At 35.2% G+C, this 26,310-nt stretch overlaps 1 protein-coding gene across 2 annotated transcripts in view; it reads right to left on the reverse strand.

The window, feature by feature from the left end:
* Positions 1-21,583, reverse strand: part of LOC110454703 (stimulated by retinoic acid gene 6 protein-like) — a 34,282-nt gene extending 12,699 nt beyond the window's left edge. Inside the window, exons 1-13 of one of the 2 annotated variants that reach the window (XM_021504354.1) lie at positions 21,254-21,583; positions 12,601-12,703; positions 11,224-11,284; positions 10,548-10,630; positions 8,621-8,754; positions 7,256-7,422; positions 6,489-6,691; positions 5,901-5,980; positions 4,633-4,694; positions 3,271-3,442; positions 1,697-1,772; positions 967-1,045; positions 8-56 (exon numbers count right to left, since the gene is read on the reverse strand). In XM_021504354.1, the coding sequence (XP_021360029.1) occupies positions 8-56; positions 967-1,045; positions 1,697-1,772; positions 3,271-3,442; positions 4,633-4,694; positions 5,901-5,980; positions 6,489-6,691; positions 7,256-7,422; positions 8,621-8,754; positions 10,548-10,630; positions 11,224-11,284; positions 12,601-12,680 (1,246 nt within the window). In that variant the 5' untranslated portion in view covers positions 12,681-12,703; positions 21,254-21,583. Of the gene's footprint in view, positions 1-7; positions 57-966; positions 1,046-1,696; positions 1,773-3,270; positions 3,443-4,632; positions 4,695-5,900; positions 5,981-6,488; positions 6,692-7,255; positions 7,423-8,620; positions 8,755-10,547; positions 10,631-11,223; positions 11,285-12,600; positions 12,704-15,637; positions 15,695-21,253 lie in introns of those variants that run through there. The other variant, XM_021504355.1, reaches the window with a different exon arrangement.
* Between the last annotated feature and the right edge of the window lie 4,727 nt (positions 21,584-26,310).

The following is a 26,310-nucleotide window of genomic DNA, read 5'->3' on the forward strand; positions in this document are numbered from 1 at the left end:
CACCTACCCCATCCTATATAAGCCACTTGGTACCCAGCGTATCGCATGAATCCTACCTGTAAACGAAGCGAAGACATTTCACACAACATCCACATCAAGACTGCAAACCATGTTGTAAAATTGATAAAAACATTATCAGATAAATAGTAGTTGAGAACCACAACACAACCTTGTTAGCCGTATCCCTTTAATTTCAGAAAATACTTTCCAAAATGTTTTTGTAGTATGTATGCATACATGTTTAAAGTATAGTAGCTTAGTTTCTAGATTTGAAGTATCCAGTAGTTAAAAAGACCAGAGTATCACAGCATGGGCTTGGGAAGGTCACTATCACATGCATAAATCGTTTTATTAGTTGCCTTACTTTCTGAAATTAAAGTTTAAGAGAAAACATTGTCGTTGCACATCAATATGTAAAGCGAAAAAAAACCTTTTGCATTGCATGTAGATTATCTGTGTCATATAATAGTGAACAATATTTCTCTATGTTGAGAATGTTTCAGTGTTATAGTCATTTTCTAGTAGCACAACACGAAAATGAAACATTTTTGTGTTATATCTTACAATGTGTTTAGATCCCATCAGTGTCTAATGAAAATTATTGTTGTGGTTTTAAAACAAACGGTATTAAAATGCTTTATTTTGCTTTATATTTCATTTAACTATTTATTGTTCTGAATGACTAAATAAATAACGACAATGGACGGAAACGAATATGAACGTAAAAGAAGATTAGTAAAATTGACAGAAAATATGTACAAAAGGACAACAATAAAATCGAATTTGATTCGAAAAAAGGTTGACATCAATATGAAAAGAGTCAATATTTACGACGGCTTTAAATACGGTGAATACAAAACGTTCTCATTGGACAGTGATAGAAGCTGTCTCCACCCAAAGGCGGAAAAAAACTCCAATATATTACAGACATACATGTAATACATAGTTGCCGTATACTATACGCACCAGTTTACTTGCATTGCTGCTGTCTTCACTTGGTATCAGAAACTCATGGTTGCCCTTGTATGATTCCAAAAGGTACATTCTAAATACAGGAATTAAGAAATATAAAACAAATATGCATTAAAACATGAAATAGTATGCAATTTTTATGAAATAATCTGCCTATGAATAATGATAATCAAACGCCCAAGAAAAGCGGAGTTACTTAAACAGCAAACAAGAGGAATAAGCTGAAGTGCTATTGATATGTGAACAAACTGTTTTATTATTTCTGTTTTACTATGGGTTTTTTCATTTGATTATAAAATACTACAATGAAATTTTAGGCGACCCATTCAAAAGCCCCATGTCGCGTTATCATTAGTTTTGTTTGCATAAACAATGTTTCGAATAAACAATCATATACTCTTCTTTTGTGATGAAAAGTTATGTGAAAGACATTTTTTATAATATATGACATGACAATGACCAAGCAGAGCATTACAGAACAGGTTATGTTCGGTAATACAATATTGAATACGTTTGACAAAAAAAGAAAACAAAACTTAATCCTTTTTCTTCATAACCTTTTTCATGTAACTTTAAATATTTTTTTTATTGAATTTTTATACGATTAAGTAGATTATTTCGACATCATACAGAAACATATTCCCAAAATTTATATTATGTATATTTTTACAATGGGACTACAAATGAACTGAGATGCACCCATTGTCCTTTAACATTTCATTACCTGTATGTGCACAAGGAATGGAGCATCAGAACACAGCCAAGGACGAATGCGCATACCACTGCGGTGTAAACGCAACCTATAAATGAAATAAGATAATAATCTATACGGTATAGAATTCATTTATCAAAATATGGAATTGATAGAAGCTATAAGCACTTTTCATGTGCCGCATGTACTTATACAAACTATCAATAACTAAATATAGATATATTACAACAAATAAAAGCAAAGACGTAATAACTGGCGTGCAGACAAAGCATTTTGTCGAATTATCAACACCGAAATATAATATTTACATATCACAAAATATAACAAAGAGTTTACATACAACTATCAATAACTGGTATACATATCAATACATACTAACAGATTACGTTGATAGAAACCAATAATACTGCAAATATCTATTATGTATAACAATAATACTACAAATATCTATTATATATACCAAAACATACTACAAATATCTATGATATATACCAATAATACTACAAATATATATTATATATACCAAAACATACTACAAATATATATTATATATACCAATACTTACTACAAATATCTATTATATATACCAAAACATACTACCAATAACTGGTATCCATATCAATACATACTACAAATAACTATTATATATACCAGTTATTGGTAGTATGTTTTGGTATATAAAATAGATATTTGTATTATGTTTTGGTATATATATTATATATAACAAAAAATAATAAAAATAACTGGTATACAAATCAATATACATCCAACAAATATCTATTATAAATACCAAAACATACTACCAATAACTGGTATCCATATCAATACATACTACAAATAACTATTATATATACCAGTTATTGGTAGTATGTTTTGTTATATATAATATATATTTGTATTATTATTGGTATATATAATATAAATTTGTAGTATGTTTTGGTATATATATTATATATAACAAAACATACTACCAATAACTGGTATACAAATCAATATACATACAACAAATATCTATTATATATACCAAAACATACTACAAATATCTATGATATATACCAATAATACTACAAATATCTATTATAAATACCAAAACATACTACCAATAACTGGTATACATATCAATGCATACTAACAGATTTCTTATAGAAACCAATAATACTACAAATATCTATTATATATACCAAAACATACTACAAATATCTATTATATATACCAATACATACTACAAATATCTATTATATATATCAAAACATACTACAAATATCTATTATATATATACAAATATCTATTATATATACCAATAATACTACAAATATCTATTATAAATACCAAAACATACTACCAATAACTGGTATACATATCAATGCATACTAACAGATTTCTTATAGAAACCAATAATACTACAAATATCAATTATATATACCAAAACATACTACAAATATCTATTATATATACCAAAACATACTACAAATACTCTTATAAATAAGTATATAAATATATAATAACAAATTAAATCTTTGTGAGATTGGGTGAGGGAAAAAGAGGCTAAAGAGAAAAGTGTAAGATAGGTCATAATGATTATTTACCTTTTAACGCGTACAGGATATAGAATAAGAGGTTAACTATTTCCCTTGTTGTAGATATTGTTTCGTCCTCCATTGGTTGTGCCTCCAATCCAACTTCATTTAAAATGAGCCCTAGTAGTATATCTCCAAATTGGAACAAGGAAATAGCCGCAACAATGAATTCGACGGTCACCTAGTCAACAACATAAGGCAAACACACATAACAGGTTAGTTGGTCATCCTCCTTTAAGAAATCGGGGTGTGGGGGGGGNATAAAAATCGAATGTTATATATGCGACATTTTGAGGATGATACAAGCAGCAAAACAAATAATAGCAGGACGGCAGCGTAACAGGGTGTCGCCCCTCTGTAATCGTCAACGGACAGTTGTCAATCTAGCTATGTTCGGTAGTTTTATATTAATAGTGTATGCAACAGCGTGATTTTTGATGACATATTCCAATGGTGGAGAGAGCGTGACTGCGAGGAAATGCTGGGATTGCGAGTACGCCTTCTCTTACAAGGATTGGAAACCACATGTGATGTGCTATGAAATCATAACATTATTATAAAGATAGCGGACAGAATAAGATAGTGCCATGTTCGACCTCCACTCAGTCTCCATAGAGTCTTTCCACTGTAAGTAGATTCAAATGAATGTATCAACAGATATGTAGAGGCACGGTAGTCTAGTGGTAGGATGCCGGGTTCATGACCGAAGGGTTGCGTGGTCGAGCCACGGCACGGCACGGCACGGTACGGCACTTTGTTGTATCTTTGAGCAAGATACTTTACTCTGCATGTTCCAGTCTACTCAGCTGTAAATGAGTACGTGGTTTGGCAGCTATGTTGTTGAATGCTAGCTGTTAGCGCCGAAATGGCAGCTCCGGCTGTATGCTCCACATGGAGTTGAGAAAGATATTGGCTGGTTGCAAAGGCCCTATAACCACAGATAATAATTTGTGAACCGCTTTGAGACGACCTTCGAACTAGGTTGTGATAAACCGGAATATAAGAACCTCGAATTATATATTATTATTATTATCAACAATACCAGCACAGTGTATGGGCCCGTTGCATTTTCTTCTTATATAATATTAGGTCGAGTCACGGGGTACCTTAACAAAAAAGCAAATAATGTTACTAATGATCTTTAATTTTACAAAAACAAATCTTTATTATGTATGGTATATAAAAGTTCATGATATAAGCATGGCATGTTGTAAAAGAAATTATTGATGGTTGTATGAAGGGACACCGCAATACGACATAAGCTCACGCTGGTCTTTCGGACCAGGCCGGCTAAAACTTGTAAAACAATATCAATATTTTCAAAATACATATCGTATTTCAGTTTAAAAAAATAATAGTTGTGTTACTTACTTTGTACAAAATGATGAAGGCAACAGCAAATACAGACAAAACCCTACCGGAGTAGCGAAATTCTGGAAATAATGCATTGTTCATAGTTAATAGACAAATATTAGATGTTGAATATAACAAACTGTTTATACATAATCCCCGTATCTCTTACAGGTACTGTAATTGTGAATTCGAAACTTTATTTCCGGCATGAAATCAGCTTTGACAGATTATTTATATATAGAAACCCATACGTTGTGGGTCTTTTATGAAAATGAAACAAGGCTAAAATCAAAACAAGATCAACGTTAGTATTCCGTAGTTAGATTACGGAAGTCAAGCTGCAGGGGGTCGGGCATATATAAAATATAAACTTTATTTATTTTAAAACAATTATGAAACAAGTTATTTCAACTTATATTAATCACTCTTGTTGGCCCGGATGTTAGCGTGTGTTGGGACTTAGTGTGGGAGGATACCGAATTACCCGGAGAAAACCCACGTGTTCGGGCAGGTGACCCCAACCTTTTCACGTCCGATCGGGGAATCGAACCCCGGCCGCCTTGGTGAAAGGCAAGTGCGCTATCCACTGCACCACCCGACCACCCAGACCGGGCAGACCGAGCTTCGAACCCTGCATCACCGATCGCAATACAATTGCCCTAACCAATTCTGCTATCTGATAAGTTGTAGGTCCCTGTCCCAGGCCAACTACATTTTTTTTTTTTTCAAAACTTAAATGAAGGGAAGGTTACTCTATGCAGGAAAATGACATTGAATTATCGTGTTTCCCTCAACGGGATAGGGGGCCTTTACTGCACACAGCTCTAACTTTGGATATTAGCTGAAGAAACATAACAGCTCATTAATATAAAATGACTATGATCAATTAACGTAATCTCAAGTACTCTACATTTTTTATTGATTTTGATCATGATCTTTGATTTCTTAAAGACAGTTTTGGAAATTATCAGAAATCATTAAGGATATTATATTTATATATACATATTTATTATAAATAAACAACTTCTTGCAAAAGAAAATAAAGAATAAATTAACAAGTATCCAAGATATACGGCTAGGCCTTTCTGCCTGTTAGGGCTTCTTCAGGCGGACTCAAGTATTTTGTACATTCTTCAGGAGTCCGCTTGCAGAAGCCCTAAAAGGCATTGATGCCTAGCGGTAGATCTTGGATGCTTATGATTTCATTCTCTATTTATTATAGATTGTAAATATAAATCTAAGGGTTGAGAGATATAAATCATGAAACATAGATATGTATTACTTACTTGGAATATTGAAATAGAGCAGACGCGCAGGCAAGGATTTTATCAAAGCAACGACTTTCCCAACTAGTGATTCGGGTTCCCTAAAACAAATCAAAACATATTATTAATCGATGAGCTGCCATAAACATCTTTGTTTATGTTCTTAAAAGTTGCCTCGTTAACGTATACAAAACTGAAATAGATGTCTTTTATTTCAAGAAAGGAAAACATTACAAACGCGAACGTATATATTCATCTTTTACGCCCCTTTCCACTAATAAAGATCAAATCGATCACATCGTTTTATTTAATTTTTGTTCAAGATTGTTTTTCATTTCAATTTCTTTAGTAAACGAAATGATTCTACTCTACAAAACTAAGCATACTCTAAAAACATTTATTTTAGCGCATTACAGAAGTTTAACGGGATAGAATTTATACAATAGAAAACACAGAAAGGAACTACGATTTGCGTAATTATAATTTAGCACGATATTTAGGCACGAAAAGTGCTTAAATTAAATTAGACTAACGCTAAAATGTGTGCATGCACGTGCCCATCAATTTATCAAGGACTTGACTCTGAGTTGTTTTGTAAAGGAAGCTTACGGCTTCGGGGGTTTGGGTTTTTCAAAGATTTTTCGAACGTGTAGCCCAGAGTAGCAACTCCTTGCTTCATCCTGGACGTCTTTGGAGGTTACAATGTTCCGTCGTCGAATGCGCAGAATCAGTCGAACCGGAAGGCTAAAACACAGGTATATCTGACACAGGAATTCCGGAAGACCGCGGATGACAAGAATCCCAATATCCATCTATGGTAAAACAGGTATATTCATTTTCACATTTCATTTAAAATGCTGTCGAGTCAGTTTTTCTACAGTTCATCAACCATTTCAGGTAAAAAGTCTTTAAAATTTTAATTTTAAGATTTTGATAATGATAACGTGCTAAAAGTTAATCATTTGCTATTCTGCTATCTTAGAAATCATACCAATCATTTGCTATATTCCTCAAAAATGCGTTACATGTATTTGCTAATATTGAACGAGTGTTGCGTAGCTTACAACGCTTAAATAACTATTGATAAATGTGTGTAATGTGCATCTATTTATAAAAAGAAATGTTTAAGGGAGCAACAATGCTAAAAGGACGCTTCGATATTTGAATTTGTTATCTCGAAAACTCATTTTTTTCTAGTTTTTACCTGACGTCAGAAAGATTGAGGTTCAGTTTCAGTACTTGCTAAAATTTCAACATTAACGTTGACAGGCGGTGGATTTGATAAATGAGACGTATAATCCATACCAATTGGACTACAGGTACATGTATATGATGCGATATGATATACTATGTAAAATAGTTTTAGAAATATTTACAGCTGCAGGATTGTTACAGTTGAAAGTCCTGGCGAAGTTCATGCCCGTCAGAAACCAGGCGTAGATGATACCGACAATATAACCGGGTATGGAATCCAGGGACAGGGACAGGAACAAAGGATAATATCCGATACCGTATATCACCATAGACAGCAACAGAATAAAAACTGAAATATACAACAGGTACATGTATCATGCATCATCAAAGACAGCAATTGAACGAAATCTGAAATATACAACTGATATTGTAGATCCTCATATAATGCAACAGAGACAAAACTGAAATGTGAAACTATATACCATAAGTCATCGTAGACAACAACATAATACAACCGATAGCAAAGATTATCACAAACGGTCATAATGTTTCTGAATACATTAGAAAGTTTTTTTTCGTTATTTTTTCATTCATTCATAGATACAATGACAATATGGTGCAGTGAAAAAACAAACTTTTGTTTGGTGTTTGCATCGACTAAATACAATCTGAAATATTTGCTTCCTTTTTACTTCGAATTTCTATTGATTATTACAAATTATGTAAATCAAAATAGACAGTTAAGTGGTGAAAACTGAAATATGCAACGGGTACCTTAGAATATCATTGAAATAAACAACGGGTACCTTATAATATCATTTAAATATACAACAGGTACCTTATAATATCATTGAAATATACAACAGGTACCTTAAAATATCACTGAAATATACAACGGGTACCTTATAATATCATTGAAATATACAACAGGTACCCTAGAATATCATTGAAATATACAACAGGTACCCTAGAATATCATTTAAATATACAACAGGTACCCTAGAATATCATTTAAATATACAACGGGTACCCTAGAATATCATTTAAATATACAACAGGTACCCTAGAATATCATTTAAATATACAACGGGTACCCTAGAATATCATATAAATATACAACAAGTACCTTAGAATATCATATAAATATACAACAGGTACCTTAGAATATCATTTAAATATACAACGGGTACACTAGAATATCATATAAATATACAAGTACCTTAGAATATCATATAAATATACAACAGGTACCTTAGAATATCATTGAAATATACAACAGGTACTCTAGAGTATCATTTAAATATACAACGGGTACCTTATAATATCATTTAAAGCAATAAAAAGGCGACTACAAAACGTTACAACTGGTACATGTATATCCATGTTACTTTTGTAATGGGTTTGCTGATCCTGTCGAGTTTAAAACAGTTTTAATTACACAGGGCCCTGTTTCTAGACCTTGGTATTTCTATCATGGGGATGTTTATCCTGTCGAGTTTTAAGCAGTTTTCATTACACAGGTTCACGTGTATAGAACTGAAACCCACCTTTCAGATAGAGTGGACCCGTGTAGTCGATGGCATACGTTCCCTCGAAAATCACACCGGCACATAAGAAAGCTATGGATCCAAACGCCGCGGCATACGACACTCGATTTGAGCGGCCAATCACATCCTGGGGACTAGAAAAAAACATTACATTTTTGTTATATTGTTTATAAATGGAGTGAAAGCTGATTGTACTATGGAAAACAGGACCAAATCAGGGAGGAGACATTTGTTTCTCTTTGAGAGTAGTAAAAATTTGATAAAACCTCACGTAAAATATAGTAACATCAATGAATACTAATACATTCTGCAACAGACCTGATAGGATATAGAAAAGCCAAAACCTGCTGTATAATTAAAGAGCAGAAATAATAACAGGGCTACCTGAAAGTGCCAGACCTTCCCTCGGATCATATCTCGAGTCCGGTGAAGAGGAACACGTGTCTGTACTAGAAACCTGCTATAAGTAACTATAAGGATCGAGAGGGCAGGATGGACGGTGCACTAGGAATGTTCGGGATCATTTTGATATGCTTAACTGTTCCAGTTCAGTCCGATTTGATTGATTAATAATGATTGATGAGAAAAATCAATTTCCGTTGTTAAAAGTTATTCATCTTCATAGACATCTAAATATATCCTATTAAATTCAACTAAGTTGTAACTGTTATACACACAAGCTCATGGAATTGTAATCGCTGGAACAATCTGATTTTATTGCAATCAAACCGAATGCTTCTTTTCTCCCGGATGATCGATTGCAAACGTAACAAAAGAGTTGGACTCCGTACAAAAAAAACCCGTTTCGGATGACTGACATTTTATCTTAGATAATAGCAACATATTTTAGGAATTAACTCTCCTACACAGGCCTAATGGTTAGCCGTTGTTTCCTTTTTAACCTCAATACTACCTAAACCAATACTTGAAATAGATTAACAGTTCTAACAATATAAGGGCATGCTGCTATACTGTCCGACAGAAGAGGGTCGATAATATTGAGATTAAGCAAGAAAAAGTAGTGCAGTGAAAATGAAGTAAAACGAAAGCACCGATTAACAGAACTCAACAAATTAACGACATCGAGAGTCGAACCCACACCTGCCAACACACCGGTGTTTTAAAGTTCCCAAACATCAGAACCTATGATTTCTTTTCTCGCACGAAGAATCCCAATAAAAGTAAGCTCACGAAGAGCTGTAAAAGGCCCGGATAATCCATTTTCTTGATATTTACATGTTTGTATCATTTTCCTGTAACATACACTTTTATTCAATTGGTTTATCATAAATAGAAACAAGGAAGTGTGTTTGTATGTTTGATACGAACTTGCAATCAAACTTATACAATACAACTCTATCTAAGTTTGTCATTGGTTGAAATTCAGGTATGCTGTCACCATTATAGTGTATTTGCACCATGAATACCACTAACCCATCACAGGGAAAGGTTGTCCCTGTAGGTTCGGGGAAATAACAGGCCTACTGTATCCCTCTGTATTGCAAAATCGTATTAATGCGGTGCTCTGCAGAATTGTTTTTTTCCCTCAGTGTCCTTTGCTAATGCGACATTGAAGAAACAAAATTTGATCTGCTATCCCCAATTGCTATACTTGGGATTTTATATAGTTTTGTTTTCTCACTTCCCTATTTTCTTTCCGGTGGCATCTCCATAAGCATTTATCTCCACATGGCTCTGGCTGATGCCAGGGCCTTAAAGTCAAAACAAACAAACAAACGAAACCAAGGGAGGTAATTTCACTTACTGAACGAGACAAACGAAACCAAGGGAGGTAACATCACTAACTGCAGAGACAAACGAAACCAAGGGAGGTAACATCACTTACTGAACGAGACAAACGAAACCAAGGGAGGTTACATCACTTACTGCAGAGACAAACGAAATCAAGGGAGGTTACATCACTTACTGCACCAGAGAAGGTCTCCCGCCGCAGCAATCCCTCTTTATGAACCTCTTCTCTGTGAAGGCCAACATCAAGGTAAAGAGAACCTAGGAATAGACAGGAATGACATGGTCGCGAGAATTGAGACGGATGTTATCACAATGGTTATAATGCAATGTTACATAGGGGCGTGTAACACGACAATTACCACAGTCACTGTTAGCTGGACTGTACACATCGTCAGGTCCATATCAAACAAATATTTTGAGGAATACGAAATTAGTAAAAAAAAAAAAAGGGTCACTGAAGTTAATGCGTATTGGAACAATCATGTTATTGCATTTATGTCGCTTTTTTGCTTGTTTTAACACTGTTTTGTGTAACTGAGTGTCAATAGAATTACTCTAAAAAACATTAACAATATACATCATTTTTTGTCTATCTATACACAAGAAAACAATTGACTATGTATGTGAAAAAGTAAACAACACAACGTAAGCAAACAGTTCAGAGTAATCTACAACGCACAGGTTTAATTCTTTTTAACGACTACGGTGCCATTTCTCCCCAAATGTTTTCAGCAATGGCATGTTATGTCATCGATAGTTGACTTCGCATCTGTTCGAGGAAATGCTGCACCGATGACTAAGGCATACGATAATGTACGTACTGTAGGGACTATCAGGAATGTGCTACTTACCGCAGGGGCAAGGAGATAGAGGTAGAAGGTTTGGTGAGCCACGACGTCCTTACACGGTGGACTGGAAAACAATTAGCACGTGCTATGAATGAGAACTGAAAAATGTTATTTTTCAATAGAGGCAAAATGTGACTCTTTTGATGTTTTTTTATATATATATATATATTATGATTTAAAAGGAGACAATGGAGGCTGACAACTGAGCTTTATATCAAAACCCGTTATATCGAGAATTTTAGATCTCGATAAATCCACCATTTGTCTAAATATTTTAGGTATTTTTTCCCTCTTTTGTACCTTTTAACCGATTGTCAAAAGCAAGTTAGTAAGAAATTCTTTTTAGTTTTTTTTTGTTGTAATTTTTAAAAACTTTTATCTACGTTCGGCAACGGGTAACACGAGAGCAAATGAGTGTTATATTAACTTTCAGAGTAGATAGAATATATCAGGTCTATAATTTAAAAAAATATGTATGTTTAGAAAGAAAAAAATTGAAAAAAGTCTGTATTTCTTGGCCCGATCTTGGCCCGATATCCATTCACCGCACTCAATCATCCACATAATAAGTGAATAGATAAGTCAGCGCCCCACTATAAAAATAATATTTTTTGAAATATAAAATACTAGCTAACAACACCTCTGTATTACAATCCTTCCTCATACAGATTAATGATAAAGATACGCTGGTATTAGGTTCAAAAACTTCACAATATTCCTTGTAAACAACATTGTATCGCTGGCTCTGTGAGATGCTCAACTAAGCCATAATCAAAGTTCTTAATAACATCCGTGGTACTATTAAATCAGGATTACAGTCGTATTGTGACTCTGTATACTGTCAATATCAGATCAAACACATTTCACTGACTTCCTATACTGGCAAATGACTTATTTTAGCGGATTTTAATTTCAGTATTTTATTGAAATTTAATAGATAAGCGCATTGATGAATTGGCGCGAACTCTCGATATATGCAATAGCGAGTTATATAGAGAAAGTTTATTTGTGCAATCTTAATTTAGCGCTATATTTGAAGGGCGAAAATAGCGCTAAAAACAGAATACCGCTAAATCATTATACGTTTACTGCATGTCAATGTGATTGGACGTCAGACTTAGCCTATTTGAGTCCTTTTCAAACGTTTGGAATTTTGAAAACCAAAAAAACATATTTGGACTAAATACAAATACTTCATACCTAATTGAATGAAAACCGTCCTTCTTTCGTTATTAGAACAACCTGTTCCAAGAGAGATTAACGCCGATATCGAAGTTCCCAGTTGGTAATTATTTTGGAGCATATTTTGCCCTTGTTTCATCAATTTTTGAGTTGAAACCAAAATGTTGTTTGGTTATTTTGGACGTCTACCCAACTTACTCATAGTCCTGCGCAGAATCATTGTCTCCTGCAAGGAAACTCCTGATCTCTACAAATCCCGATAAAAAGTCAAACGACATCTTATCTGTTCTTTCGGTCGAATCTGAAAATTAAAAAATAAAACATCATTTACGTATCTATCCTTCTTTTTTATCAGTCGAAAATTGTTGTTAAAGAGTGTTTTTACTTAGAAAAGGCAAATCAAATTTGCGGTGACATTTAATTGTATTATTTTAGTTTAGCCATTTCTATTTTCAGATTTTGATACCCTATTCAGTCTTTTGTTCATTTCAGAGGTGACTTAATACGGGAATTCGGGCTGTTACACTTTTCATGTATCTATATGACACTACATTAGTGGTATAACCAAGCATTGACTTCTCTCGTGTTAACACACCTTTCAATAACCCAAACGGAATACAAGAGATCCGGAGTGGGTGTTACAAGGTCTTTGCTGTGACTTTTCAATACAGTTGCACCATAATTTTTACCTATTTAGAATTGAGTCGAGAGATATTCTCACCGGCATGCACATTTTGTTCCGTCAAGTTTTACATTATAATGCAAAAAGGCAATACCATATTAGCATTTATTGTCTTAGTGCTAGGTGTCTTTTTGAAAGTATTATGGCTATTTCATTTATAGTGATTAATATATGAACATTGACCTGTGTTATATTGAATACATGTGCAGCTTGATATTTGATTGATGGTTTTGAATTTGCCTGATAATTAATATGGAGTTGATACCACGAAACTGTTAATTATTGATTAACGGGGAGTTGGTCACCCTCAAACCGTTAATCTATTGATTCGCACAATAATCAGCGAGGAGCTGATACCCAGAAACTGTTAATTATTGATTAATAATTGGTCGCCTTCAACCCGTTAATCCCGTTAATCTATTGATTCGCACAATAATCAGCAGGGAGCTGATATTGAATTGTTTGTTTGTTGATTGTGGTCTATTAAATTACACCCATACTGGCTTATTGGGTCGACGGCCGTTTAGAAAGTTGTGACCAATAAATCCAATAAAACTTATTACTTGTGTTTGTTGTCTGAGTATCTTTGATACAACAGATTTATTGGTTGTTAAAGGACCTTTTACAGGAACAAAAGAATTTTGCCCACCAAGCAATTTAACCATTACTGAGTTATATTTGTAGCTCCCTAAGACACGATCCATGAGATATTTTTAAAAAAATTAAAAAAGGTCCCCAGGTCCTGTGCCATGAACGATTTAGTGCCGCCTTCCAAAGGTGTACGACAGGGTTCACTTTTTTGTCCAAAAAACTATCAAAACAATGTTTTACGCTATCAAATCATATTATATTATTTAATACTTTAAATAATATAATATGAGTTTTTTGGACAATAAAATGAACCCTGTCGTACACCTTTGGAAGGCGGCACTAAATAGTTCATAGCACAGGCCCTGGGGACCTTTTTTTTTTTTTTATCTCATGGGTCGTGTCTTAGGGAGCTACAAATATAACCCAGTAATAGTTGAATTGCTTTGTGGGCAAAGTTCTTTTGTTCCTGTAACAGGTCCTTTGTACATCCGTGGGTTATAAATTGAGTTGGGTACTCTAGTTAGGTAGCCGCTATACTACATGCATCTTAATCATAATAACAACTTATAAACCCCCCTTGATCAGAAAACATAACCAAATGCTCCTGTTGGGTCAGCATTGTCTCTCATGGGTTTATCACAAAGTAGGATGACTTACATGACAGGCACGCAGCTGGTATAATATTTTACGGAATCTGCAGCCAGTTGTCCTATTAAATTTCTTTTACGTTTTAAGACCATAATTTATTTACCTTTCAAATAATCCTTCAAATAGCATCCCCCAAAGTATGGAACAACTTCAAATCATACTATTAGGCAAAATGTTTATACTGTACACATCTATTACAAGATAAAATGAATTGATGTATCACAAAGCTCTACAGTAAACGTACCAGAATGTTTTGTCAATATTATACTTGAGAAAATATGTCAAATTGGTTTGTTTTGTTTTTTTTGCTTTACGTCCTATTAGCAGCAATGATTATTTAAGGGCGTGACAGGTTTTGGTGATTGAGGAATGACCAGTACCTGGCGACTGTCCCACGTAAGCCTCGAGTCCGTGACCTAGTGGTGGAGGCTACTGATCGTAAACCGTCAGCCGCCTTTACCACTCGGCCACCACTGTTCTAGATATGCACATTATGATAATCAGAAATGTACAACAATATACATGTATTGCTCTTATTGTAGGAAACGGGATTCTATCTTCATCCAAGACAACTCTAGAGGAAACAAAAATAAAATGTCCCTATCACAAACACAATAGAATTATATGACACCGGATCAAACCAATAAAACTAGACCAAAGACGGTCAGGTTGACGCGTCATTGTTGTGTGTGCTTCAGCTGTCAGTCGGAACTAGAGAGCTTCCGAATGAAGGGAATATGATTCCCAGCGACTGTATATGGCAAACATGTATACTTTTGATGAGAAATGTCTCTCTATATGAGCGTCATGATTCTTAACCCATAGCGGTTTGTATAGACTCTATATTAATAAATTATTAAGAAAAAAACCTGATAATTTACTCCACTTGGCTGTCTGACCCTAAGTTCTGTAACTAGCTATAGGGGGAGATAAGCTAGTATTAAGATATAGCCGGTCAATTGTTCATAAAAACTTAAGGGCTGGTATCCAGTTTAGGGCACAGGTAATAGCCTTGTCTGTCAATACATCTATAATATAATCAAGGTTGCTAACTCTGCCCCCCTAGTGAAATGACCCCGTTCCAAAAAACATACGATTTTGTCAACGTATGACGCCGGGAGTAGTCTAGATCGGCAAGAAAATATGTTTCCTTTAATTTGATGTATGATTTACCATATATCATGCAGTAGAATTTTCGGTAGACTTCATGAAAAATCGGAAAATAGTCAAATTTCAGTTGGTCGGACACTGTGCTGTCCTCGGGATTACAAGTGAAATGAACAGTTATGCAAGTTATTGAGTGTGTGTACGTACCAGTGGCATTTATTTCCGGTGTCCTGTCGAGAGGTACGTGTGTACGTGTGGAGTATTGTGAGCTTAATGAGATCGTGTATATAAACCATGTGTAATCAGTTTTAGGTTGCGTTTGTGGTTTTTACATAGCTTTTGGCATAGGCTGTAAGCGAGAAATTTAGTGACGTCATGAAAAATGGGATAACCTGATTTACCCCAGAATGGTTTGAGCTAGCAGTATATAAGCGAGGCTTCATCTCATTCTGGGAGAGAATTATGATGCTGACAGAAGAACACGGCGAAGATACAACAACGATAAGGTATACACAAAGGCTGAAAAAGTCTTTGTGGAAAGACTGCATAAGTCTTTCATAGCGTGGTAGTTGTTGATCGCTGAATAAGTGACCAGTGGTCGTGAGGCAGTAGGTTAGGGTGATTAGCGGTTGTAAGGCCTGTGCACGGTGTAGCTATTACGCTGTGTGAGCCGGTGCGCTGCGCTGGATAAGCCGGTGCGCAAGGTTGTCACTGCGCTGTACTGGTGCAGGGAGCACTGGTAATAGTCGTGTGCTAGTTGTTAGTGCCGTGCGCCACGCTGCATAAGCCGGTGCGGTGTAGGTCTTGTCCCCCCCCCNTGTTTATTGTCGCGCTGTTTATTGTCGCGCTACTAAGCAAGTGCGCTAAGGCGAAGCTACCGGAACTGCACAGCATATCCCGAGAGACACTTGGGACGGACCAAATAGGTACCGACCACGGTGCACGTTACACAAGCTAAATCCCCAGTGGGTAGCGCCTAAGTACCTGTGGTCTAGGGTTTGTAATGGAAATCGTCTGACATATCCCGAGATTAACTCACTTTGTTGTTCTTACTTTTGTACGCTTTACTGCTGTTACGTGTGTTATTGAAAAGGATATATTGTTATACACGTAAGGCTGCCTACGTGTATAATTGTATTTGTATAGGCAGTCTTTTACAATGCACAAGGAGTGTCGTTCATGCGTAGATGCTATACATATGTTAATATGCTTGAGTTTACATATTGAACATGATTTGAAATTTTGTGTATTGATTTCCGCTAAGCCATATTTGGTTAAAGTACAAATCTATTTAGATGTTGAACGCTGAAATCAATAATTCGAAATATTTTCTTATACATGTAAAGTAACTCTAGCGATCTAAAATTGTTTTCTAAATATCAGCATTTGGATGTTTGTATCAATTAATGAGTTTCTTGAGATTTCAATAACAGAACTTAATGAATTCTTCCTGTTGCAGCTCACCACTAAATATTGAAAAATGGTTCACGGCCATCGTCACTATACATATAGGAGCATATAGAAAAATAAATATGAAAATAAAATTCGAAAATAAATCACGTGTGGACAATCTTACGCAATGTACATGTACAAGGAGTGGTACACAGAATGTAAATACTTAACTGCTATATCTGCAAGTACATGCATGCTTGAATAAACATATAACACATTTCTTAAAAACGTATGTTTGAATTAATGTAATCATTATCTTAAGATAAGAATAAACATCGATGAGTTCCCACAGGGCATGCTTGTTAACATAACAAGCGTGTCTTAGCTGGTGCATGGACGTGAAACTCGCAAATAAAAACGAAAATAAAAAAATTAATAAATTAAACACTTATATGAAATTAAATAAGCAAAATAAAACGAGAATCTATCTAATTTGGATATTTTGTTTAGAGAAAACGGATATGATGTCTGCGTAAAGAGAATGCATTTTACGTGGATATAAAATGTTAATCAAAAACTTCTTTTTAATTAATCTAAACTTTTTGAACACCCACCAGAAATAAAAAATTTGCTACGAGAAATATGTGTTGGTGTGGATATTTCGACATTGACAACAATCTGGAACCGTCGGCAATAGCATGTTTCTTGTTTATGGAAAGTGCCGATGGTTTCCAATAGCATTGGCATAGTGTATGCCATCCATAGGAGTCGCCAAAAAACACCTCGGCCGATTCACTTCAGTCACCTTTGATGAACGGTACTGAAATCGGGGCGAGGTGTTCCGAATGCGGGTCCCCGTGCAATTTTTTACCGGAATTAGATCTAAATCTTGAATACGTGTAATTATTCTCTTCATACCAAGAAAGCTCTAAATATATAATGTGAATTTAAGTTGATCTCGTATACAACTTGCCGTTCCTACGCAACGCTTGACACGTGAACGGATAAGACCTGGTAAATCCTACTGTTGGTTTAGATAATGGTTAGCCTTACATACATTGTACATGTACTAAAATTACAAGAAAATAAGAAGTATTCCATTGTCTGTCGATTTTCAACTTAAGTTATTTGATTCTCTTGTTTCATCGATCCTATTGTATGCTTGTGAGCTATGGGGATTCGAAAACACTATTATCATAGAAAGAATGCATTTGCAATTTTGTAAAAGAATCATAAATGTGAAAAATTCTACTCCGAATTACATGATTTATGGAGAAACCGGGAGATATCCTCTGGAAGAAGAAATCAAGACAAGAATGATCATGTTCTGGTTTAAGTTTTTAACTGGCGGGAGCAAGTCATCTAGTCTGATATATAAAATCATCAATAAGAAAAATATGTATCCATAATTATAAAACTACAAACCCCAGCAATTTCAAGCTAAAAAGAATTATTTCTATTTGTAATTTAAATGTTTTACCTAAAATAAGTCGTTTTCTAAAGAAAACAATTAAGGCTTTAAGTGACATAAGATAAATGCAGTGCTATTATTCTGCAGTATTATATATTTACATGTTGTATACACAATCTGTACTCACTTTGCTATGTAACTGAAATGTATTAAAATGTTGACCTCTTGTAACACACCTCGTGTGTGTCATGAGTGTAAAAATAAAACTTGAAACTTGAAACTTAAAAACGGTTCAGTGGACTACATTTGGTTTAGTGTAGAACCACAAGGAGGATGTAAATAAGAAAGAAATAAAGTAGACAGGAAAAAAAAGAAACATACAAATATCTCTTGTGTTGCAATAGGGGTAGCAGATCAACTTTGGTCCCTTCAATGTCCTGTTAGAAGACTTGGTTTGTGTTTTATTTTGTCAAACTTCCTTTTAACAGCTGAGGTCATTTTAGGACGTGCCTCAAACATAAATAGAAGCTTGAGGTCACTGCATCGAGACACATTTCTATAGGGCGCCATTGTACTATTTGCTTTATATTTAGATATTATTGATATCAAAAATCATTTCCTGGATTTAAAATGTGAATTTTGATATTTTTTAATTTATATTTTTTACACAATTATATTGTTTTTTGACATCAATTAATGTTCTGATATCGAAGAACAAAGTTGTAATCTTTACAAATAGATATTAAGAAAATAAACGCGGAATAAAAAGGCTGACAATTACGCCAGACTCCACCCGTCATTTGAATCCTGCATTTTGTGTGATTCACAGTTTCAAAATATAGCAATAAAATGTGTTACAACATGTACATATGTCGTCTGCTAGCTGGGACTGGTCGACGTATACATATACGGTACACGTAATAGTAAGCCTTTAGGTAAAGTATTAATAATTTGTGATTAATTCATATTGATTGATGAACATAAAACTGGAATTAAGTGGTATAAATACAATAGCTTCATCTCCGACAATCTGTTAAATTTTTCAATTGTTTTCTCGCAGGAGACACTCAGACCCCTCTGACAACGGACAGGCGGGGAGGGGGAATGGGATGGGTGTTGAAGGGAAGGGATAAGCAAGAGACACCCTCCCCCCTCCCCCCGCCCCGGACTTTTGGCTAACACCTTCTCGGTATATGCAAACTTGAGACTTATAACTAAAGATCTATGCATAAAACGCTGTTCCCGGATGTATTGCAGATTGTGTACTGGTTGCGTTTACCTAGCAGGCTACACTGCCTTCTTAACTAACTTCAGCCTATTAGAGAAATCTTTACACTCCGGTTCACCGAAGGTATGTTATTTGTTTAGAAATGTCGTCTACACAGTGTGAATTACATGTTTACAATACAGAGCCGAGATTCTGATTACGTTACGCATTACGTTATATGAGGCCAGTGGCGGACTTAGGGGTGTTGACCTAGTTGACTGGGCACCCTTTTTCCCCCCGTGTCAAAAAAAGATCTGGACCAAGGCTTTTGAAGATTTTCCTCTATCTTATATTGGATTTCATTCTAATATCAACAATACCTTGAACTATGATTTTCTATGGCTTCCCCTTGCCAGCAGTTTGGATATCTTTATATGACTATGGATGTTGCCTAAACAAGGAGTCCACTACTTATACCCTAAACAATAGGGGGCTAATCTCCCATTGTCTAGAGTGATAGGGGAAGAGTGAGTGTCTCGTAAGTCTAATATAGTAGACTGGATGTAAGGGAGGCTGAACAGACATATTTTAGAAATTGCAATACTTGTACATTTTACATGTGACATTATAATAAACTAATTTGAATTGAATTGTCTATATATGAGCAGGTTCTCCAGTCAGGTCAGTGGGCAAGCTTTAAGGCTCACCAGGCTGACCCTACCTAATCTTATTGTTCTAATTAACGTCATGGTGTGGTGATCACCCCCGTCAGTTGGCAGAGGACTATATACCACCTCGATATAAATGTGTACATATTATGAAACAGTACTGTGTACTACCGACGACAAACACTACAATTACTATATATTATATTGTAAATATGTTTCTCTATACATTGTATTGTGAAAGAGAATAAAGTTGAATTTGAATTTGAATTTGTTGGAATTAGGTATATAGGTAAAGTGTTATTTCAAAGGTAGAGTCTATTTTATGATAGATATACAACTGCATTTTTACCTGTGGTTTTTTCAAGTACACATGCAGTGGTGGATCCNATCTAGGCAGACAACCTCCTAGGCATCACTTTATCAGGTGAATAATAACCAATGATAGCATAAAAACCTGGCGTGTCCTTCCTCTTAATTATGTGTTGCCCTTGTACATATGTTTGTATACTAGTTCACAATAAAAGACAAACAGTTAAATCAAAATTCATATTTATGACAAAATAAATTAATATTTAATTGCCAAAATACTCCCCTAAACTACATGAACATGTAGATTCACGGGCATTATCAGCTGAATCTACTACAGAAAAAAGCCCCCCAAAATCACCCCCTCCTGTGAGGTGCATTCACACAATTTTAAACCAAATCCGTTGTTTAACGACATTGTCAGTCTTGTTTCTGGCATTCCAATGATCGTTTAATCGTCAAGATAACCATACGTTGAACACACAGTTGGTTTCATACACGTCACGGGGATGGCAAAAAAATGTTTGCTAATCATATATAAACACGAAAGCAGATCAATATGTTAAGGGAAAGAAAGCCCATTGTCAAAATTCATGTTATAAGACAGCAAGGAATATCCGTGTTTATGTCCGGTAGCATACATGGGTATAATGTCGTGATGGGTAACGAACTGCGAAGCCCAGGCGGTATGAATGAGTATTGTTGTTTAGAGGTATTTCTCTACATTCCTTGGAAACAGAGATCAACAATTCTCGCCAAATGTTATCAAAGCAGAGAGTGATTATACATCAACAATAGTGTGTGATATAGCAGCGATAAAAACGCACCAAAACACTTACCTGCAGATGAAACCTCTCTAGATCAGCGCCCTGTTGTCCATTGGTTAGCTAGTGCTAATGCGGGTTGGATTGAACGAGTGTGACCTACTTCGTGGGTGGATCTATAAATAAACCCTTTGCCATTTTGTCGGTATACAATGCTGTGTAACAATCCCGCTTATACGTGTAATCATTATCCCCGTTGGGTATGGGGTTGACGAACGACAAATCCTTTTCAGCGAAGGGTATACAAATATATTTGTACACATTATGGACTAGCGCACATGCATGTCTATATGCCAACGTTTGGTGTCCAAATACAGATAAGCTGGTCGCGACTTTCCATGTATTGCAACATACATCTATTAGAAAAGGCGGGAGATAAATTTGGTTTGGTTTCGTTTTGTTTTACGACCTATAACAGCTACGGTCATTTACGTGCCAGACTTGGTAGTGGAGGGAACCCGGTGTGCCCGGAGGAAAACGTCTTCCCCAGGTAGGCATCGAACCCGAGACCTAGTGGTGGAGGATGAATAAATATCAAATGGTAGTATGGTTGTATCTGAAATTCATGGCAAATCACATAAGCAATCATGATAAGGAAACAAGTACTGTGTACAAGAAACAAGTAGTTTGATATATATGGCTTCAGTCTATTTTAATTGTAGCATATTTCTGCCATCAAGTTATGGCTTATAAGTTACATGTACATATGTCGAAATACATGTACTATTAAGAGATGTCGACATATTTTCAGATTATCTCAACATAATTTTATAAATACCCTAGCAGCTGCATGCTTGTGTGACTAGCAAGAACAACCTACTCGTGAATTATTTTGATTATGACTAAGATTATCTTGACTTGACTTTTGACGCGTATACGAATAAACACACACGCAGGAAAACACGTATTAATTGGTAGGTCACTCGCACCTTTTTCCTCTTCAGAGACCCCGTTTGTAAACACGTTCATTCGCTCATTACCTATTTTAGTGGTGTTTTAATGAAGGTGGAACCAAGATTTCAAGAATACCCACAGGCTGAATTTCCTTTAAAAAGAGAAATATTTTAAAAACAGATAAACGACAGCGTCCTTACGTTGGTGGTTATTAGGTTAAATACTGTTTTGTATGTATTACATTGTACGTATCATTACATAGGACAGCTTATAAGGTAATAAGACACTGACTGAATGTTATTGTTAGATTTAGGGATGTTAAAAGACGTCATTTTTAACTCGTATTTTTAAGAAATTAAAATTCGCTTGATGCACCTCACGTCAAACATCAATTAATTTGATTCATACGTGACACGTGACTGCAGGTTAGGGCTTCTTTTTCTTAAATCGCTCGCTTTTTACCCCAATTTGCTTTTTTGTGCAAACCGATCAATTGGCCAATTAGATTAAGCAAGATAATCCGTTGCTAACAAATCGATCTTAAACGGCCCTTACTCCTTTTGTTTGTACCACAAACCCCTCCCTAGCTCAATCTCTGGATCTGTAACATGCATTGTATGTAGATATTCCAATATGTATTGTTTTGCATAAATTATAGGTGGTGATATGATAAGTTAAAAGGTAATACATTTTATTTACCAATAAGGGCTTGTTTATTAAGGACAAAGCATGTACAAAAAGTAAGTAACAATGCATGCGTTTGTTAGGGGGTAAGCGATTCTTCCTGGAAAATATACTTGACATGCTCAGTGAAGAAGAAAAGTAAATAAATAGCATAAAAATCCAACACGATATTAATATATTTGAAGTTTAAACATATTAATTGTGTATTTACCCGATGCTAAACTCCCCAAATTATAGTAATGCCTAAATTTACACCTTCCAATTAGTAAACATCTAGATTGACAAGAGTATTGTACCGCAAGCTCAGCCTACGAGCTTATTCCATCTGCTATCGGGACTTTCGAACTGACAGCGTTTCACAATATGGCAGAGGTTCACATCCTGTTCAACTAAGTTATACCCCGTAGCTATTTAATTACTCACAATAACATAAACGAGGCTTCAGCACTGACAAAAATGTTTAACATGAATTTTAATCTTAATTTCTACAAAAAAAATATTCTTTTGCATATTTGCCTCATTTTACACAAACCCTAAAGCTAAAAATGTTTGCACAGACATTAAAATGGTTGTTTTAACTTTACAACTACAGATACGAACATTCTAGAGTATCATTTGCTGACACATAGTTGTACACATAACTTTGCTTTAACAAACTTCATCCCTTCTGATTGGTTGTAAGCTTCTGTCTGTGCGCTCTTATATTTGGTTCAAAACAGATTCTAATTTATCACATAATGTACTGTGTTATCCAGTGAATATACTCATATCATAATTTATTTGCGTCTTAACTCATGTAATATGACCAATCAGCCCTGTGTTTGGTTTTAAGTTTCAATTGTCTCAATTGTGACGTCACGCCTAGGCGCACTGGCGTCAAAAAGGCGGCTTTTTACATTTCACGGTCGCATGGAAATTATCGTTTTACACGAATAAATACCACAACTTTTGATTATGTGATAAAAAGGATCTTACACTCGTTTTCATTTCATATGAAATTTGTGAAACTCGCAACGAATTTTGTATTTTAGCTCGCTTAATTAAACAATTCTTAGACTCGCTTCATGTATTTCATATGAAAAGGACATTCTTGTTAGATCCGATATATATTAAATGAATGTATTCGTTTGAAATCTGTATTATAGCTGTTTTATTCCCGAATCTGTTGTAGTTATTTAGCAATATACATAGCATTTTAAATCATAGCTTTTAAATATATGTGGGATAGGAAGGGCGTCTTTTTTCTCATTATGATACATAAATCAGTACAATGTAAACTGAAGTCTTTGTTTATCTTACTCAAAAACCCGTTTGCCATGAGGTTGAAAGATTGCTTGCTTCACGCCTACTCCGAATGTTAGTATATATAACTTCGGCTTTCGTTCCTACACAATAAAGTCAATTATTGCTTTGAAACCTATGACTGACACGGCCTTACTTCTGAAGGAATTTTAAACACTCTGGTATCTTACGTGTATAAATCAATTGCCTCTTTATCATCCCCTTACCTTGCCAAAAACTGACTATGCATTGCAAATTGTGTTTATTTTTGGCGTGGGTATAGTCTAAATAAATCATCTCTGGAAAGAAACAATACCCCGCGGTACTTTTACGACCACTGATATAGATATGTCAGTGTTCTGAGTGTATAATTCAGTGGGGACTCGTTACCTAACACCTCAGATTGTTATTATGTCGCTCTCATCAGTTACGCTACATGGGGTCGTATTCACGAAACCGTGCTAAAACCCGCGTTTTTGTAATTCACTAACTCACTAACACGTAAAACATTGAAAACAGTATTCGGCTTCTTTTATTTTTTTTTCTTTTCAAATCACTGCAACAATAAGATCTTTTCTGAGCTTATAACTGAACCAAGCAACTAGGCTTGTGCACACGAACTATGCTTGAGCATGAGAACGGTTTCATGCATACGAGCCCTGCTCAACACAGGTGCCTAGGCTCAATCACAGCTATATTCAATACGACATTAAGGGTAGGTTACTTTATATATGAAACATAACAGTGGAATTGTGTAGTGTTTTGTGCCTGCAGTGGAGTGGGGATCCTTAACTTATACAGATTTATGAGGGGCCTTAATATATGCATCGTACATAAATTTTGCAATAAGTATAGGATTGTACTGAAGACTCAACATAGTATGTGTTTCAATGAGGACGTGTGATACATATACATTGTACAGGTTATTCCAAATATGTGTCGATCAATTTTGTAAAACATTAAGGTTAAATGTATACCGTCCTAATAAACACGAATAGAAAATGATATATTTTGGATACTAAACATTTTATGAGACTTTTAAATTTTCTAATTACTGTATAACAGTATTTTTTGCGGGTATTGGTCGGCTTGTCCAGGGATTCCTGCTCAAAATGGAGCGAGTTTGTGGACAATTTGTCTGGGCTGGTCTTCAAGTCATGGCTGACAGACTTTTGGTCATACAACACTTGTACGTCCTCAACTGACCTTTGGCTTTTGATCAGACGTTTAACCCTGTACAATTTGGTTTGGTTTACTATTGTTTTACGTCCTATCAACAGCTATGGTCGATTAAGGACGGCCTCCCCTGTGTGCAAGATGCATGCGTGTAGTGTATGAATGTGTGTTTTGGGAGGCTGAAATATGTTTGTGTTTGTCTCCTTGTGATAGCGAAGAACTGATGCCGACTTTATAGTGATACCTCACTGACACATACTGCCGAAGACACCCAGCAGGACACTCCACCCGGTCACAAGTAACCCTGCACAACCAACCCTTGGCCGTCATTTGTAGCAACCGCTTGAGGTTACATATAAGAGTTGGTGATTAAACAATAACTAATATAATTTCATATTAACCCTTACATTTTTTTTTTATAAAAGGCTGTTTCTACTTCATTATCTCTTAGGATCGCAATACTCCTGTTTCCGATCGGGAATTACAATGCAATATGACGTTGCAAAACATTGTTACTTCACCTGATAATTAGAAGATTTATCAATGAAATAACATCCAGGGTGTTACCCGCTAGTGGGTAACCAGCAATGTTTAACTCCTAGCAGGTTCATCAATGAGTCGGAAGTGAGGAAGTCTAAAGTGGTTGTGTGAGAAATCGTGCTGCGTACCCAGCGATATTAATTGTAGCATGATTTCCTACTTCCCGAAAAATCGGGCTACAGGTTAGAAATTGTGGCGAAACAATACCTCTCTCGCCAAGGGGTGTATATGTCAGGTGTTAGACACAGAGTAGATACAGACAGACTCAAACGTAACCATGTTCAGATTCAGGTTTTTTTATTTACTTTAAGCAATGAATTTACTAGTACAGTTGAAATAAGTTATACAATTCTAGTAGAGAATAACAGATTTCAGACAACGTATTATGAAAACTTGATATTATTTAATCAGAAATAATACGTGAGTTTTTACATTCAGTCATGTAGCAGGTTAAGTTGTAACCATTTGTTGCTTATCCGCTGTTTTAAGATATATAT

Source organism: Mizuhopecten yessoensis, unplaced genomic scaffold (assembly GCF_002113885.1).
Source record: "Mizuhopecten yessoensis strain PY_sf001 unplaced genomic scaffold, ASM211388v2 scaffold8035, whole genome shotgun sequence".
Taxonomy (NCBI): domain Eukaryota; kingdom Metazoa; phylum Mollusca; class Bivalvia; order Pectinida; family Pectinidae; genus Mizuhopecten; species Mizuhopecten yessoensis.